The following is a 14,287-nucleotide window of genomic DNA, read 5'->3' as shown; positions in this document are numbered from 1 at the left end:
CTCCCCTGATGGTAGATCAGCTGGAAATAAGGAAAAAAAAAAAAATAGGACAGTTGCTGCCCAGTGCTGGGCAGAGAGCTGGAAGAAAACAAAGCAGACCTACCATTGATTAGTGTGAAACATTCATCAAGACAGAAGCTAAACAGTCACTGCTTGACTTCAGGACAACTGCTTGAACAATACAAAAACTAAAAGGTCATAAAGCATTTCTAGGGAGTTCCTACTAAATCCAGAGGGTCTGGACAGTTTCAATAAGTGTACACAGAGAGGATATCCAACATAAAGTGAAACATACTTTAACATGGGCCATGAATTATTTTATGGTATTTCTTTGTATTCAAGCCATAAAATATTATTTTTCGACTTAAAAAATAGTAATGCGAAAAATGATTCAGTACATAAATCTTCAGTGTTTTAGCCTAAAGCATCATGGTGCAAACTCAAGTAGCTGTGTCAGTCAATACATTTCATTTAGCCTTTCCAACAGTTGTAGTTTCTTATGTTCTATAAAGTATTTAAAATGATACCTCCTCTATTTATCAACACCATATATCAATATGGCATCTATAAAAAGCATTTGCCCCTCTGAAGCTTTTAGATTTTATTATTATACAACATTGAAAACATATTAACTTCACTGTGATTTGATGTTGTATATCAAATACATGTACAAACTTTCAAGGGAGTGGAAACGTTTTGTAGGAACTGTATCTTTAATTCCTAAAGTAAATATACTTTTATTTAACTATGGAATTTCCTCAAAAAAATGGTAACAGTGTCAAACAACCTTTGGTATTATTTTTATTGTCATTTATCTTCAAAAATTCCTTTTTAGTGTTTGTCTCAGTCAGACAGTATTGAAGAAATATTTACTTTGGTAAATTTAAGGTAAATTTCACTGATGACGTCTAAATTTTTACAGTTCAAAGCTTTAAGGAGGAAGACTGACAGTCAATAAAGGTGGGATGCATACGCTTATATAGTTGTTGAAATGTGCTGTTTACTGAAGCCTTTTCATTAGACACTACAGACAGCATGTTAAAAATGTAAAGTTATAGGACAGTAATTTATTGCTGGCTAAAATAAAATTTAATTTGTAGCAGTATATTATAGGCTTTCTTTGTATCAGCACAGGCTTCCAACCTGTCTCTTTGTAAGTGAATGCAGCTACATATGCACTATGTACAGTAAATATATTATACATTCAGCTACATTATAAATATTCAATTTATTCTTACACTAGCGTTTTCTCTAAAAAATAGGATCCATAGGGACATCCTATGTTTCCAATACTATATTTGTTATTGTAACATAGAAGTAATAAAAAATGTGTAAGATACATTAAAATAAACTATTCAGTCTAGCTACTATATTTTTTCATTTCAACACCCAATTGTGCCACATTAGTTCAAAGTGTATAGTTGCTAAACTAACCTATTGACTTTAAACTTCATTATTATTTGTTTGTAGCATGTTTGTCACCCATTGCTCTTTCACATGTGGCCACAAGTAAGAAGATAAAGATGGTGGCGAACTCCATGCCAGTCTCCAAATAGCCCTTAGGAAATTCACGTGTAGCTTATAAATGAAACATGAGTGGCCTAGTGCATGATAATGGGGTTCTATCTACTGCCCACACTAATCTCTGGATAGATAATAACATCTGCAATGATGTAATTTATTATACATGAGTCAATCAACCAATGAAGATATAAAGGGAGACTGAAAAGGGGCTAACTGGCTCACAACAGGCATTTTGATTGAGTAACTGGTCTCTGCTGTTACACAGTTATTAAACAAATCATTTTAAAGGGCCCTGAAAACCCATAGGTTAGCAGAGAGAATATCAGCTGTGAAACAAAATTGTGATCTGTTTTCTCACTTGCCCGGATGAATGACTGGCACACTAGCAAAGACCTTAAAATGTAAAAAGAGAAAATGGGATTGTAACTATATTGTCCCACCACTTTACAATGTGAAATAAATGAGGACATTATCATGCAAATCTGAAATATCCATGGATTCTAAGAGAGGAAGGAACTAGAGGGTTATCGCTGTTACTGGGGAAACTGTTAAAAATTTGGATTGACCAGTGGGAATTTTCTACAATATGTTCTCAGAATGTGAAGCTACTTACAATGCTAGAACAGTCTGTAATCAGCATGGTATTTAATTCAGTTTACTCTTGCAAGGTATGCATTCATATATGAGCCCAGTCAACGATATATTGCACTGTTACAACACAGGAAATCTGATTAGTTAAAACACATCTTTTCATAGATATTTAGATAGATAGATACTTTATTAATCCCAAGGGGAAATTCACATACTCCAGCAGCAGCATACTAATAATAAACAATATTAAATTAAAGAGTGATAAAAATGCAGGTATAACAGACAATAACTTTGTATAATGTTAACGTTTACCCAACCAGGGTGGAATGCACATAATACTAAGCACACACCAGTATGTGATGTACACTGAAATATACATATACAATATATATTGTGAGTGGTGCTTAAACACATTATTTGTTATTTGATTTTTAGCAACTTCAGTAGCTGTCAAAGTAATTACAAAACAAATGTGAGAGTAGTGGCTGAACAGAATCATTTTCCTCAAGCTGTAACAGCACTCAATTGAAAGGACATTTTGTTTTTTATCCTAGTTTCCAACTGTTCTTTGGCTTATGCCTAAGTGGTTTTGGAATGACAAAACAATATTCTAAAATCTTATACTTGAGCATAAACAATTTGAACAAGTTTAAAGACATGTTAAATGGTGAAATCTTGTGATACTGAGTAGTTTCTCACTGGAAATTGCTGCCAGTTTCCTGTTACTTCCTCCTTTTTCCGCCATTCGCATTTGTGGGGTTTTGGAAGGTTCTGTTCTATTTGAGGGTGAGGGCTGCGACATTGTCTTGAGCCAGTAGGGCTGGCTGAGGGGAATGTGTAATTTTAACAAGAGGTATTCTGTGGTATTTTAGCCTGGACCACATAGAGTTCTATGGGGTCCCAACAGCATTATATTTGGTTTGAATGCTAGACAAAATGGCTGTGAAAATCTGGGTAGCTTTGAATAAGATAAGAGAAATCATAGAGGACCCACCAATGAGACAGGTATGACTTCGGAAGGAAGATGAAGCAAACTGGCATCACAATACGCTATAATACAAGTTAGATGTAGCTAAAGTTTTTAAGCTGGCATATATTTAAGCCCTAAAAAGTGCCATAGCCCTTACAAATGCTGCCTATAAACTGTGCAACAAACCAGGGTGAAGCACTCAGAGCTGTCCAAATGGCTGGTCAAGAAAATATACTAGAAGATTACAGTACAAGCTGTTTTTACCATGAATAACACACAAGAGATTGAGAGGTAAAAAGAAACGTGTTTATGTTCTTTTTGGCATCTAAACAAACCTTACTCTTAAAATACATTGAGTATGTAAAATAGGGAGCATGACAGAAATCATGAGGATCGAGGTATGCTTTAATGCTTAATATTATATGCCAAATAGAAACCAAATTTTTGAAAAGGTTGCCCATCAAACTTACACTAAAAGATTTTAGAGTCTGCATTCAATTATGCTTGGCACAGACAAGAAGATATTTTAAAGTGTAATGTTGTTACATACAGTATATGAGACACCTCACATATATTTTTGTCCTGTAGTCTGTTTTGAGTTCTCGGACCACATACTAGAAGATTATGTCTACAAAGAACATTAAACATTAATTGACTTTCACTCAAAATTCAAGTCCTCACTGTCTGGCTCTTGGATTACAAAGAACTTCTCTAAAGTTAAAATGTGACTTCAAAATGCACATGGCAGATAACAATCAAGTTCATCTTGATTTTTTGCAATATTTTGCAGTGAAAAATCTATAAAGAAATGGTCTATCCTAATTGTTGACATGTGTTATTTAAGTTATTTCACTCATCGTTCATTGGCTATTAGTCTTTCACAAATGAGAACAAGATGTATTGCTTATAAAAAACCCTGTGTTCTCCTATACTACAGAATTTGGAGTCATAACAATGGAACTTTTTTAACATTTAGGATCTGAAATCAGTTTGGATTGGCTTTTGAGTAAATCAGGAATTTTAAGATTAGTCACCACAACATAACCCGAGGAGATATTTGTTTAAGATATTAAAATTGTGGCATCTTTACATGTTGTTAATAGAGTGAAATCTTGCCAAAACTGGGCCAGTTATTCTGTAATGTATGCTTAAGTTTGAAGAAGCCAAGAACAAACCTCAGTTTGAACTTAGTACAAGTGCATTACAATCACATGTGATATTGCCTTAATAAATTAATTAATACAAGGAAGCAATGAAAAAAATACCATAAACAGAACCCAAGAATTTATGTCTATAAGAAGAGAATGCACTACTCCCAACCTGACTGACTCAGAAAATATCTCTAGCAAAAGCAGCTTGGTGCATTCGGTATTGTAAGAGACTCTTGGCAGAAAAGGGCAACATGTTGTCAAAGACAAAGACCAAGGCTGTACTTGAGAAGAAACATTATGTTAACAAGAAAGACTAAAATGGCATAATTTGCCAAAGAAGAGGCCAGCATGTCACAAATAACAACAATAATTATGCAACAGTTTTTTTATATGTCCAAGTTTTTGGTTCACAAAGCTTTTCTGTCTAGTAAGTAGAACACATCTAGAGCTAGATGTACTGCCATGCATTTGCTAAGCTTTTATTACCAACTTCATTATAACTATACTGTACAGCCCAGACTCATTTTAGAGTTCACCTTAAAAGAATGCTGCAGTTTGACATAATCAATCAATTTCTTATAAAATAGTTCAGAGCTGCCAATTAATACACTGTAATCTGCATGTGTGGGAAATGTGGGAGAAAACCAGATTCAGCAGGTAACCTTATTATTTCTGTTTACATTTTTTGAGTTAAAATACTTCATACTTTCTAAAACTTTTATTAATGTCAAAACTGTAATGTTTCTTTATGCAGTTTCATTACAGTCATTGCAAAATCATCTTGTGATTATTAGCTTTATGTGTCACTTTCTCTATCACTTCCTGCTTGTAATATAAATATATTCATTATAGTATAATGTTCATCTTTGTACTTACTAATGGTTAGCTAAAGAGCACCTTTATCATTGCTAAATGATTCATATATGTTATTTGAATAACAAGACCATTTATTTCAAGCTCTATATAAATTAATATGAGGATATTGTAATTGTTTTCAGTGATGAGATAAAGGACTTTATTTTGAACATATAGTTTGTTTGCTTAGCACCCCATTCAAGTTTGTCTCTTGCCTATTTCTGAATAGTCAAAGTCACCTTGTCACCTTGAAATGGACAAGCCATGACCAATAATGTCTAGCAAGATTAATTTGCTTTATTAGAATGTTTGTTGGCTTGAGACTGTTAAAACGTATTGAGACAATTTAGAAGTTGTAGCAATGTAAACAAAGAGAAAATATTTTTTTATTGTCCACCTACAGTAAGTCATATTCTTCAATGACACAAGTGACTTGCTCAGGTTCATATTGTTTGCCACCAGCAGGCAATGAAATGGCAATTTTAATATTTTTCACGCCCACAGCTTCACCACAAAGTCACAATGTCTGACTGAATCATCATCGTATCTAGCAGTGATAAATCTGGCCGTTCCTGGCTCTTACTCAGTCAAGACATTCCTTTTTAATCAAGTAATAGATCAGTAAATGTGGAAAGTACCTTACTTTGTGAGTAGCATTACAAAACACATTACAAAACAAAGTAAATAATACTTTAAAAAAAGAGTCGAGTGGAGTATAATTAAAAATAATAAAAACAGAACAAATAAATGGAATTGGAAATTCAACTAACCTACACAAGGACCTCATGGTGGAAACACACTCAGATACCAGTAACACAGATAGACACTGGACAGACAACTCCTGGGCATGGGATTTCAAGCCAGAACACTGGAAAATTGGTTTACCAAGTAAATAGTTTCATATGTTTGCGCTGTGAGAGGTCTTTTCTATTTTTCAAACATACAATATTTATTCTGATGCTCAATTAGTTTCCTCAAAAAGAATAAAATGACTTAACTATTATGATTGTATTTTCTGTACTCCAAAGTTATACAGTATACAAGAACTGCATAGGAATCAATAAAAACATGGTAAATATTAATTTAGCAATTTTTTGAATTCAAGTGCAGTTGATCATGCATAATAGTACAAAATTTCAAATTACAAAAATAATTTTCAGGGTTGTCCTTTACTGTTTATTGAAAAATTAGGCACAGGGCATAATATAACAAAACAATACTACAGAATAGGTAAAGTGTACATTTTTCAAAATGAGATTAATTTTATAGTTTTAGAATTTTTTTTTCATAGTGCTAGATATGTACATTCAACAAATTATCAATTTTATCTCATACTTTTAATTGAAGAACATTTACATAACAGATCGAAGTATTTTAAGATGGGGTAAGAAATAAGATAATATACAGGTATATTGATGCATTTTACTCCTATTTAGACTGATGGAAAGATTTAAATGTATTTTTGTATGCATTTTGTCCATTATGTAGCTGGTGATGCTATGACAATAGTCTGCCAAAATTAAGTATGAATGCCCTTGAAGGAGGAGAAAGACAAGTACTTCTGTGGCGTACACCTCCGAAAGTTTATTTTAACACATATACACAATTATTAAAGCTCAAGCAGGTCAATGTAAGAATTTTTCATGGTTAAAGCATGCATTCTGAAATAATGGAATTGGATGTGGCACACTTGGGAGTGCATGTAGTGAGACTGGGGGCGCTGACTGACCGTTGGACTCTGTAGCTAGAATTTATTTTTTCTTTTTTTTGTGTGTCATTTAAATGACTAACAGCTTAACTTGTATAAAACTACTTTCAATGTATACAAAAATATGTATTTGCATGCCAATATTTGGTGTTTTAGTGGCATGTAATTTTTAATAGAATTTTATTCAACAAACTGAGGGGAAATTAACTTTATATAAATAAACTTAAATAGAACTGAGTTATAGTTGTCCATCACTATTTTTCTATAATTTTTGTCATCATATATTAATCTTCTTATTATTATTGATTTTATTAAATCACATTGTTAACTTAAAAAGCACACTGTCTACTATCTTCACAATTTCTTCTGCTGTTTTGATCTGTTTGCAAGTTTAATTTTATTTGCAGTGTTTATTTCTAAAGCTTTATTTTTGGTTGCACTTTAAAAAAATAACATGGAGAAGCTCAAACATTAATTTGTTTTATTAGTTTGTTATTCAACAAAGAACCTAAAGATTTTAGGGACTTGACTGCAAAGGAAAGAAACATGAAAAATGATTGCTAGTAAACTTAACATCTGAGGTAAGCAATTTTTATTTTTGGAATAGCTCATACTGTTTAGTTGTCGTCTATGGCTGGTGGCGTACTAAAGCTAGCACACATTTCACAGCTAACAAAATGGCTTGTATCAGTGAACATAAGGTTGTTAAACATTCTAACATTGCTATTTTATGTTGGAGGAAAGTTTTGCAGAATATGATAATTAAAGGCAATGCGAAGTAATGTGGATTTTTTGTGTTATGATCCTGCCAAATCACCACAGCCACATGTATACTATATATACCATCTTTTTTTGTTCTTTATTTCGCCTTATACAGTTTCTTGTATTAGGAATTTATTCGTTTTCGCGTACCCCTTGGGGTCAGAGCACAGGGTTAGCCATTGTACAGTGCCCTTGGAGCAATTGAAGGTTAAGGGCCTTGCTCAAGGGCCCAGCAGAGTAAGATCTCTTTTGGCAGTGACGGGGATTCGAGCCATCAACATGTGAATGTCCTACAAACATGTGAGTGAGGGTGAGTGAAGGGATTTTGTATTTACTTTGAAGAACCAGCAGTTAAGGCACCCAGTAAGACAGTAAATTAAGTAATTCATCATTTTTTCTTGCTGTATAATCTGAAAAAAAACATTAGAAATATGGTGCTGGGTAAGAGAAGGTTAACAGGTATGCAAGCATGAATTGTATTTGCTTTAAGCTTATATTTACACTGTTACTTTAAATGGAATTAAACAGTTTCACTCAAAAAAATTAAAATGCCCTACCAGTCTTATTCGGGAGTAATTAGTGAGCATGATTTGCAATAGAGAATTATCTGATTAAACAGTGAACACCCCTAGGGTAGCATGGGAGGAGACATTAGTCCAGACATCTAGGAGGGTCAGGGTTAATCATAAGGTACACAATGTCCTGGAATGTCAACAGTTAGAGATGTCAAATTGTTACAAAACCTTGAAAAGCTAAACGGCAACCTATGTGTTGATATGATGAGTTACATTTGAACCAGAGAAGCACTGATGTTTTAGGAATGTATATGAGTTGGTTGTTAAAGGACTTGAGAGCGGAGACAGGCGGTTTATTTAAGATTAAGAAACTGAAATACTAATAAAAATATAAAAGTTAACTATAAAATTTCTACCCTAAAAGAAATACGCTTAAATATATTTAGTAATGCACTAATGATTGCTAGTCTTAATACCAGAAGAATTTAGAGAAAAGCCAAGCAAAATGACACCTTTTATTGTCTAACTAAAAAGATTACAATATGCAAGCTTTTGAGGCAACTCAGGCCCCTTCTTCAGGCAACACCCTAGTACTACCAGAAGAATTCAAAGTAAAATAAATGCTATGGAGTTATATTTAACTGCCCTCGCATATGATGTTATAGCAGTAATAGGATCCTGACAAAAACCTAGGGTGATAGATAGTCTTGTATGTTGTGTTGTGTTGCATTAAACTGTGTAACAAAGGCGCTATATGAGGGCCGACCTGACACAGACTGACACCTTGAGGCACGTGTAAAAATAAAACAGATCGTTATTTTTCTTCAGCTGAAGGCCACGTCTTCCCCGTGTCACTCAGCCACACCACAGTCCCATAAAGTACCAAACAAAAACATCAAAGCAAAAAGCAAACACACCCTGGTCTTCACCAGGACTCCTCCCGGCAAGTGTTGTCCTCCTCCTCCCCACTCTAGCTCCCAGAGTGGAGGCTGCTGGCTCCGTTTATAGCCCACCCAGAAGTGCTGCAGGTGTTTGATAACCTGCACCTGGCTGCACTTCCGGATGTGGCTGTATTGCTGCCCAGATGGGCTCAGGAAGCTGTGCAGCTCCCCCTAGCAGTGGCCATGGAGCCCAACAGGGCTGAGCTCTGAAGTCCCATGTCTGTGGCTCCGATGCAACCCAGGGGGGCTGCCACCAAGCGTTCTGGGGGAAGTAGTGTGTTGCTCATAGCTGTTCCCCCGGACCAAGTATTGAAGGGGCGACCCAGCCGGGCATGGGCCCCGGCCATCAACTGCATGTTCAAAAAATAAACTAATCTCCACCAACTACTGCACCAATAGACAACTTATTATTATTATTGGTTTTAGTGCTTTTTTATATTTGAATTACCCGCTGCTGGTTTTGATAGCACCCATATGTTATAATAAACAAATCATCTTCCCAGCTGTCTAAGGTTAATCAAAGACAGAAGTGACAGAAAAGTGGTAATAAGGGATCCCTTTATGTAAAACTTTGTCTTCCATTCATAAAGACCTCAAGTGGGCTGGGGGTATATTACATATTTTAATTGTTTAGGGGAATTTATGGCCTTATGTACCTTACTTTAGGGGAGCTGCCTGAAATCATATACTTGGTGAAATTTAAGAGACGACTGTCTGCAAGAACAAGTCCAAACTCAGTAGATAACTATGACCACAGTAAAGGTTACAGGGAGGTAGTGTTACCAAAATGGACAATGTGATCAATGACAGATAATCACATAGTGTGGATTAACAAGGATATCATCTGCACAAACACTCACACGGATGGATATTGCAGTTATATAATAAAGAAATTTCTCCATCCACTCACCCATCCATTTTTTTTCAACCGACTTTATGCAAGGCAGTAACAAATGCTGTGTACAATGTCATTCTATATCATTACAGTTGAATGCACCTCATCTTCTGTGTAGAATTTGTATCATCTCTCATGTCATTTACATGTTTTATTACTTGTTTGTTTTTGCTACATAAGCCAGTTTCATAACCTCAGGTACGCATGTTAAGTGGTTTGGATGCTCTAACCTGACCAGTATGGGCATGTTTTTGTGTACACAACTGTGTCCTGTAAAAAACTGGGATCCCATTGTGGATTGGTGATCCAGTGCTGCCAGGATAGGGCCTGTCTTCTCATAACCCTACAGTGGAATGAACTAATTCAACAAATGTAAAGATGAGATAACAAGTAGTACATTTTACAGTACATATGTTTTGTGCACGTGGTTATTGCACCAGTTGTGGGAAGTTCAAAATATCTGAGTCTAGACACAATACAGACATCTGTAGCTGCAGTGAAATCCAAACATGGCTTTGGAAGAGCTATATGTCTAAGATGAAATAGAATGCTTAGTCAACTCATCCTAAAATGCATCCTGCTAATCTCAGCTTTGTAAAAATCAGGTTACTAGCAACTATGACTTAAACATTATGGGATATTAAGTTAACACTGTGATAGCAGTGAAAGTATTCTACATTTGGCTATAAAAAGTTCACTGTGAACTGATAATGAATTTGAAAGAAAACAAAATAAAGAAGCAAACCAGATTAAACATTTGAAATTGTGTTGAAGGTCTCATTTGTTAACTATCATTGAACTGAATATTTTATTAGCATTGGAAATTCTGCACAAGATTATTCCCCATACTGTATGTAAGAAGAAAACAAATCTGTAAATTCAATACATTTTTCATGAAACAGGAATGTAAATTAGGTAACATTATTTTCTTTTTTATTAAATTTATGCATTATGTGAGTACACACTATGATATGAAACTAAGGCACTGTTGCACTAATTTCAAAAAAATACAGAATAATTAAAACATTCAAATTATACTTAAAAGTTTAAAAAATAAAGCATTTTCTGAGGAATATTTTAGTTTAGTGGAAAACATTGAATTCAAATACTAAAGGAATACATAAGGCAGATGTTAGCTATTCTATGTTGTTGATAATGCTTGTTTCTTCTAAAATGAATGGTAAATTTCTAACCTATGACTTGTAGTGAGTGCCATGCTAAACACAAATATACTATAACTGCAATTTATTTTTTTAGCAGCATTTCTAACAGGGACTTAGTCAAAACAGCTGATTGCATTTTAACATAATACACTCCTAAGGTAAATTGAGGTATTAATATCTGAGGAAGTACTGCATTTGTACATTATTTTTGAGATTAAAACATATATGATAATATGATTAAGGTAAAAAATCAGAAAGCTGATCTTCTCATTGTCTTAATAGAATGGCACTTAAACTTATTAACCAGTAGTTCACGAGTCCAATCAAGATCAGCTTTATGTGCATTCTACAGTAGTTCCCAAGCTAAACTTTATTATAATTTATTTTTAACATCTTTTTAAAAGTTTATAGTGAGCATATGTATCATTTAATATGTGTAATACAATTAATTAATGTGATTTAATTTCCATTTGAATGAAAAAAAAACTCAATTAGTGACCCAAATGAAAAAAATAATAAATATTTTTAAAAACCTTACCAAAAAGTGACAGCACTCCGCAGGCAGTCCAGATTATGAGTGACATCCCCACACTTCCACTATTCTTGAGGATACCTTTTGGTGAAATAAAGATGCCAGCTCCAATAATTGTTCCAGTTATAAGTGAGATTCCTCTGAGCAAAGTTACTTTCTTTTTCAGCTCCACTTTATCACTAACTGTTGTGTTGTTGCAGTCCGAAATGTCAAACTGTCCAGAAGAATCCCTTTTAGCATAACCTCCATTGGAGATGCTGGGATTAACAGGTTTACGGCCCATAGCAAAGTTCTTTGCCTTCAGATTACATCAAACTGTGGCTGTTCAAACAGGGCAGAGTGAGGGCTGGCAGCTAAATCTCAAGCTTTTCTTGTAGCCCCACAGCAGGCAGCTGTCTCTGTACTTTACTGTTGGATGAACCCACTCTCTTTTAGATACCTGCTTTTCACTCCCTGCCAACTGCCTTGTCATTATGATCCAGCCCCTCTTGTAACACCCAGAATTACTGCTTCTGCTGCGTGGAGCTACTGCTACTAATGATGAGGTAAAAATCCAGGTTTGCATCAGCCACTAGAAAACTTCAGCATTAGTCAGCAAATTACAGTAAAATCACTACAAACAAGTAATGTGATCCTTATAATGAGAAAATGACAGCTTGCCAACAGGAACTTGAGTTTTTTTTTTTTTTGCTTGAGGTAAAAAAAAAAGAAAACCGTGTTTAAGAAAGAAGACACTACCATAAACTATTCATGAAAAATTTTGCCAAGTCACTAAGTAAAAACACATATAACCAAGGTCATAGGAAAGGTTCCAACTTGTGTAAACAAGATTAAAGTTAAGCACTTATTACTCAGCATGTATAAACAACTTTAAAGTTTGCTTTCTGTGCAAGTCACACCTTCAGGTTAAATAAAAACCCCATTCAAATTTTTTGTTGCGAATATAGTTTAGTTAAATTATACTAATTTCTTGGAGGTGTACATTTTTGAGTGTGATATACGAATTTAAAAGATACTTTTACAATTTGTTTAATTTTGAATAATCTGAGGATATGCTGTAGGGGATGCATTCTTATATTTATTATTTCCAAGTATAGGAAAGAAGAGGATATCTGATTCCTTTGGACACATCCAGTATCACACTGTTGCCTTATATAAAAGAAATTACCCTCAAAGTAGTACAAGGATTCTTATGGAAATTTTTTAACTCTATCCATCCCTCCATATTCTGTACCAGTTCACCCATTTTCTAACACACCTGCCTAGCTGAGGGCCGCAGAGAACTTGTCTTTAACCTAACATGAAGGAGAAAACAATCTCAGGAAGGGATGCCAGTTCATCACAAAGCAAACTTATTTATACCACACCAACTCGGAGTGATCAATCAACCTGACATGCATTATTTTAGAATGTGGGAGGAAAACTGGATTGTCCAGAGAAAACCCTATGCAGATACAAAGAGAAAGTGCTTACACATTTATATATATAATCTCAATAATAATCTCAGTTTAGGTTTGTGGGGACTAGGGTCTATCCCAGAAGTACTGGGTGCAATGTGTGTAACAAGTATGGACACTTGACCAAGACACCACAGGACACACACACACAAATGTGAGGACAATTTAGACCCACAATTGTCCCAGCCTAAATATTTAAGGGCATATGGGAGGAAGTAGCCAGAGGAAACCTCATGTAGACAATGTGCAAATTTCAAGCAGGCACTGTCCTGATAAGGACTGATGCTCATCATTCTGGAGCTGCGAGGTAGCCATGCTAAACACTGTGCCACCATGTCAACACCACAGAAACCAACCAACACCATGTGATATCATTTAGTGAAAGTGTGTGATTTCTTTTTTCTTTCTTTCTTTCTTTTACAGATATTCTCAGACGTGACTGTTTTATAAGTTAATTCTTTTCTTTGTAGGAGATCTCAAACTCTGCTGTCTTATGACATGAATTATTAAAAGCATTTACACATTATGACACGGTAGATTTATGAGTCACACTTTACATTTCCAGTTTTTCAGGAGGCGTGATGTTTATTTTCTTAAACTTGCTTTAGTGTTTTCTAAATGTTGTCATGTATGGGTTAATCAAAGTTAGGATGTGCTGTATCTCTCAGCGTTTGATAAACTGTCTGCACAGTAGGTGTACCTTTATTTTCATAACAGGATTATAAGAGCTTTTCTTACATTTTAACTATGTTAGAACTTAATTAAACCATCTGGTTGAAAGGAATGTATTTTCCATACGTAGTACAAGGAAAAAAATACACATTCTATAACTTCTTGTACTGCAAGTCACAATATGCATAAATCAAGACAGTAATAGCAAAGCTATTTGGCTTCACGTGTATTTTTTGCTGGTGGCAACAAACATTCCTGACAAAGCCTATTACAATTTTTTTCTTTAAACGTAAATAATGCTATGTAAAAACTAGTCCTAAAGGCCAAGTAAAAAATAATAATAATGCTATTACACAAATATGACAATGTTTTTTAATAATATCCGCTTACCCTGTGTTACTCTTCACAGATATATTTCCAAAAAGGTAGCTTTTAAGTCTTCCAGCTGGGCACATCTCCTTGTTTATAGTAACCTCAGTATGAACATTTCCTAGTTTTTTCATGATTTTAAGCATTAGGATTATTCCAGCTTTGCACTGGGGTAGGCTTTG

At 34.6% G+C, this 14,287-nt stretch overlaps 1 protein-coding gene across 1 annotated transcript in view; it reads right to left on the bottom strand.

Moving 5' to 3' along the window:
• Positions 1 to 12,197, bottom strand: part of slc7a11 (solute carrier family 7 member 11) — a 138,950-nt gene extending 126,753 nt beyond the window's left edge. The window contains exon 1 of the mRNA XM_039751681.1: positions 11,614 to 12,197. Within this exon, the coding sequence (XP_039607615.1) occupies positions 11,614 to 11,890 (277 nt within the window). The 5' untranslated portion in view covers positions 11,891 to 12,197. The remainder of the gene's footprint in view (positions 1 to 11,613) is intronic.
• Between the last annotated feature and the right edge of the window lie 2,090 nt (positions 12,198 to 14,287).

The sequence above is a fragment of the Polypterus senegalus genome, chromosome 4, assembly GCF_016835505.1.
Source record: "Polypterus senegalus isolate Bchr_013 chromosome 4, ASM1683550v1, whole genome shotgun sequence".
NCBI lineage: Eukaryota > Metazoa > Chordata > Cladistia > Polypteriformes > Polypteridae > Polypterus > Polypterus senegalus.
Note: the sequence above shows the minus strand (reverse complement) of the source record. Positions and strands in the feature narration are given on the sequence as shown.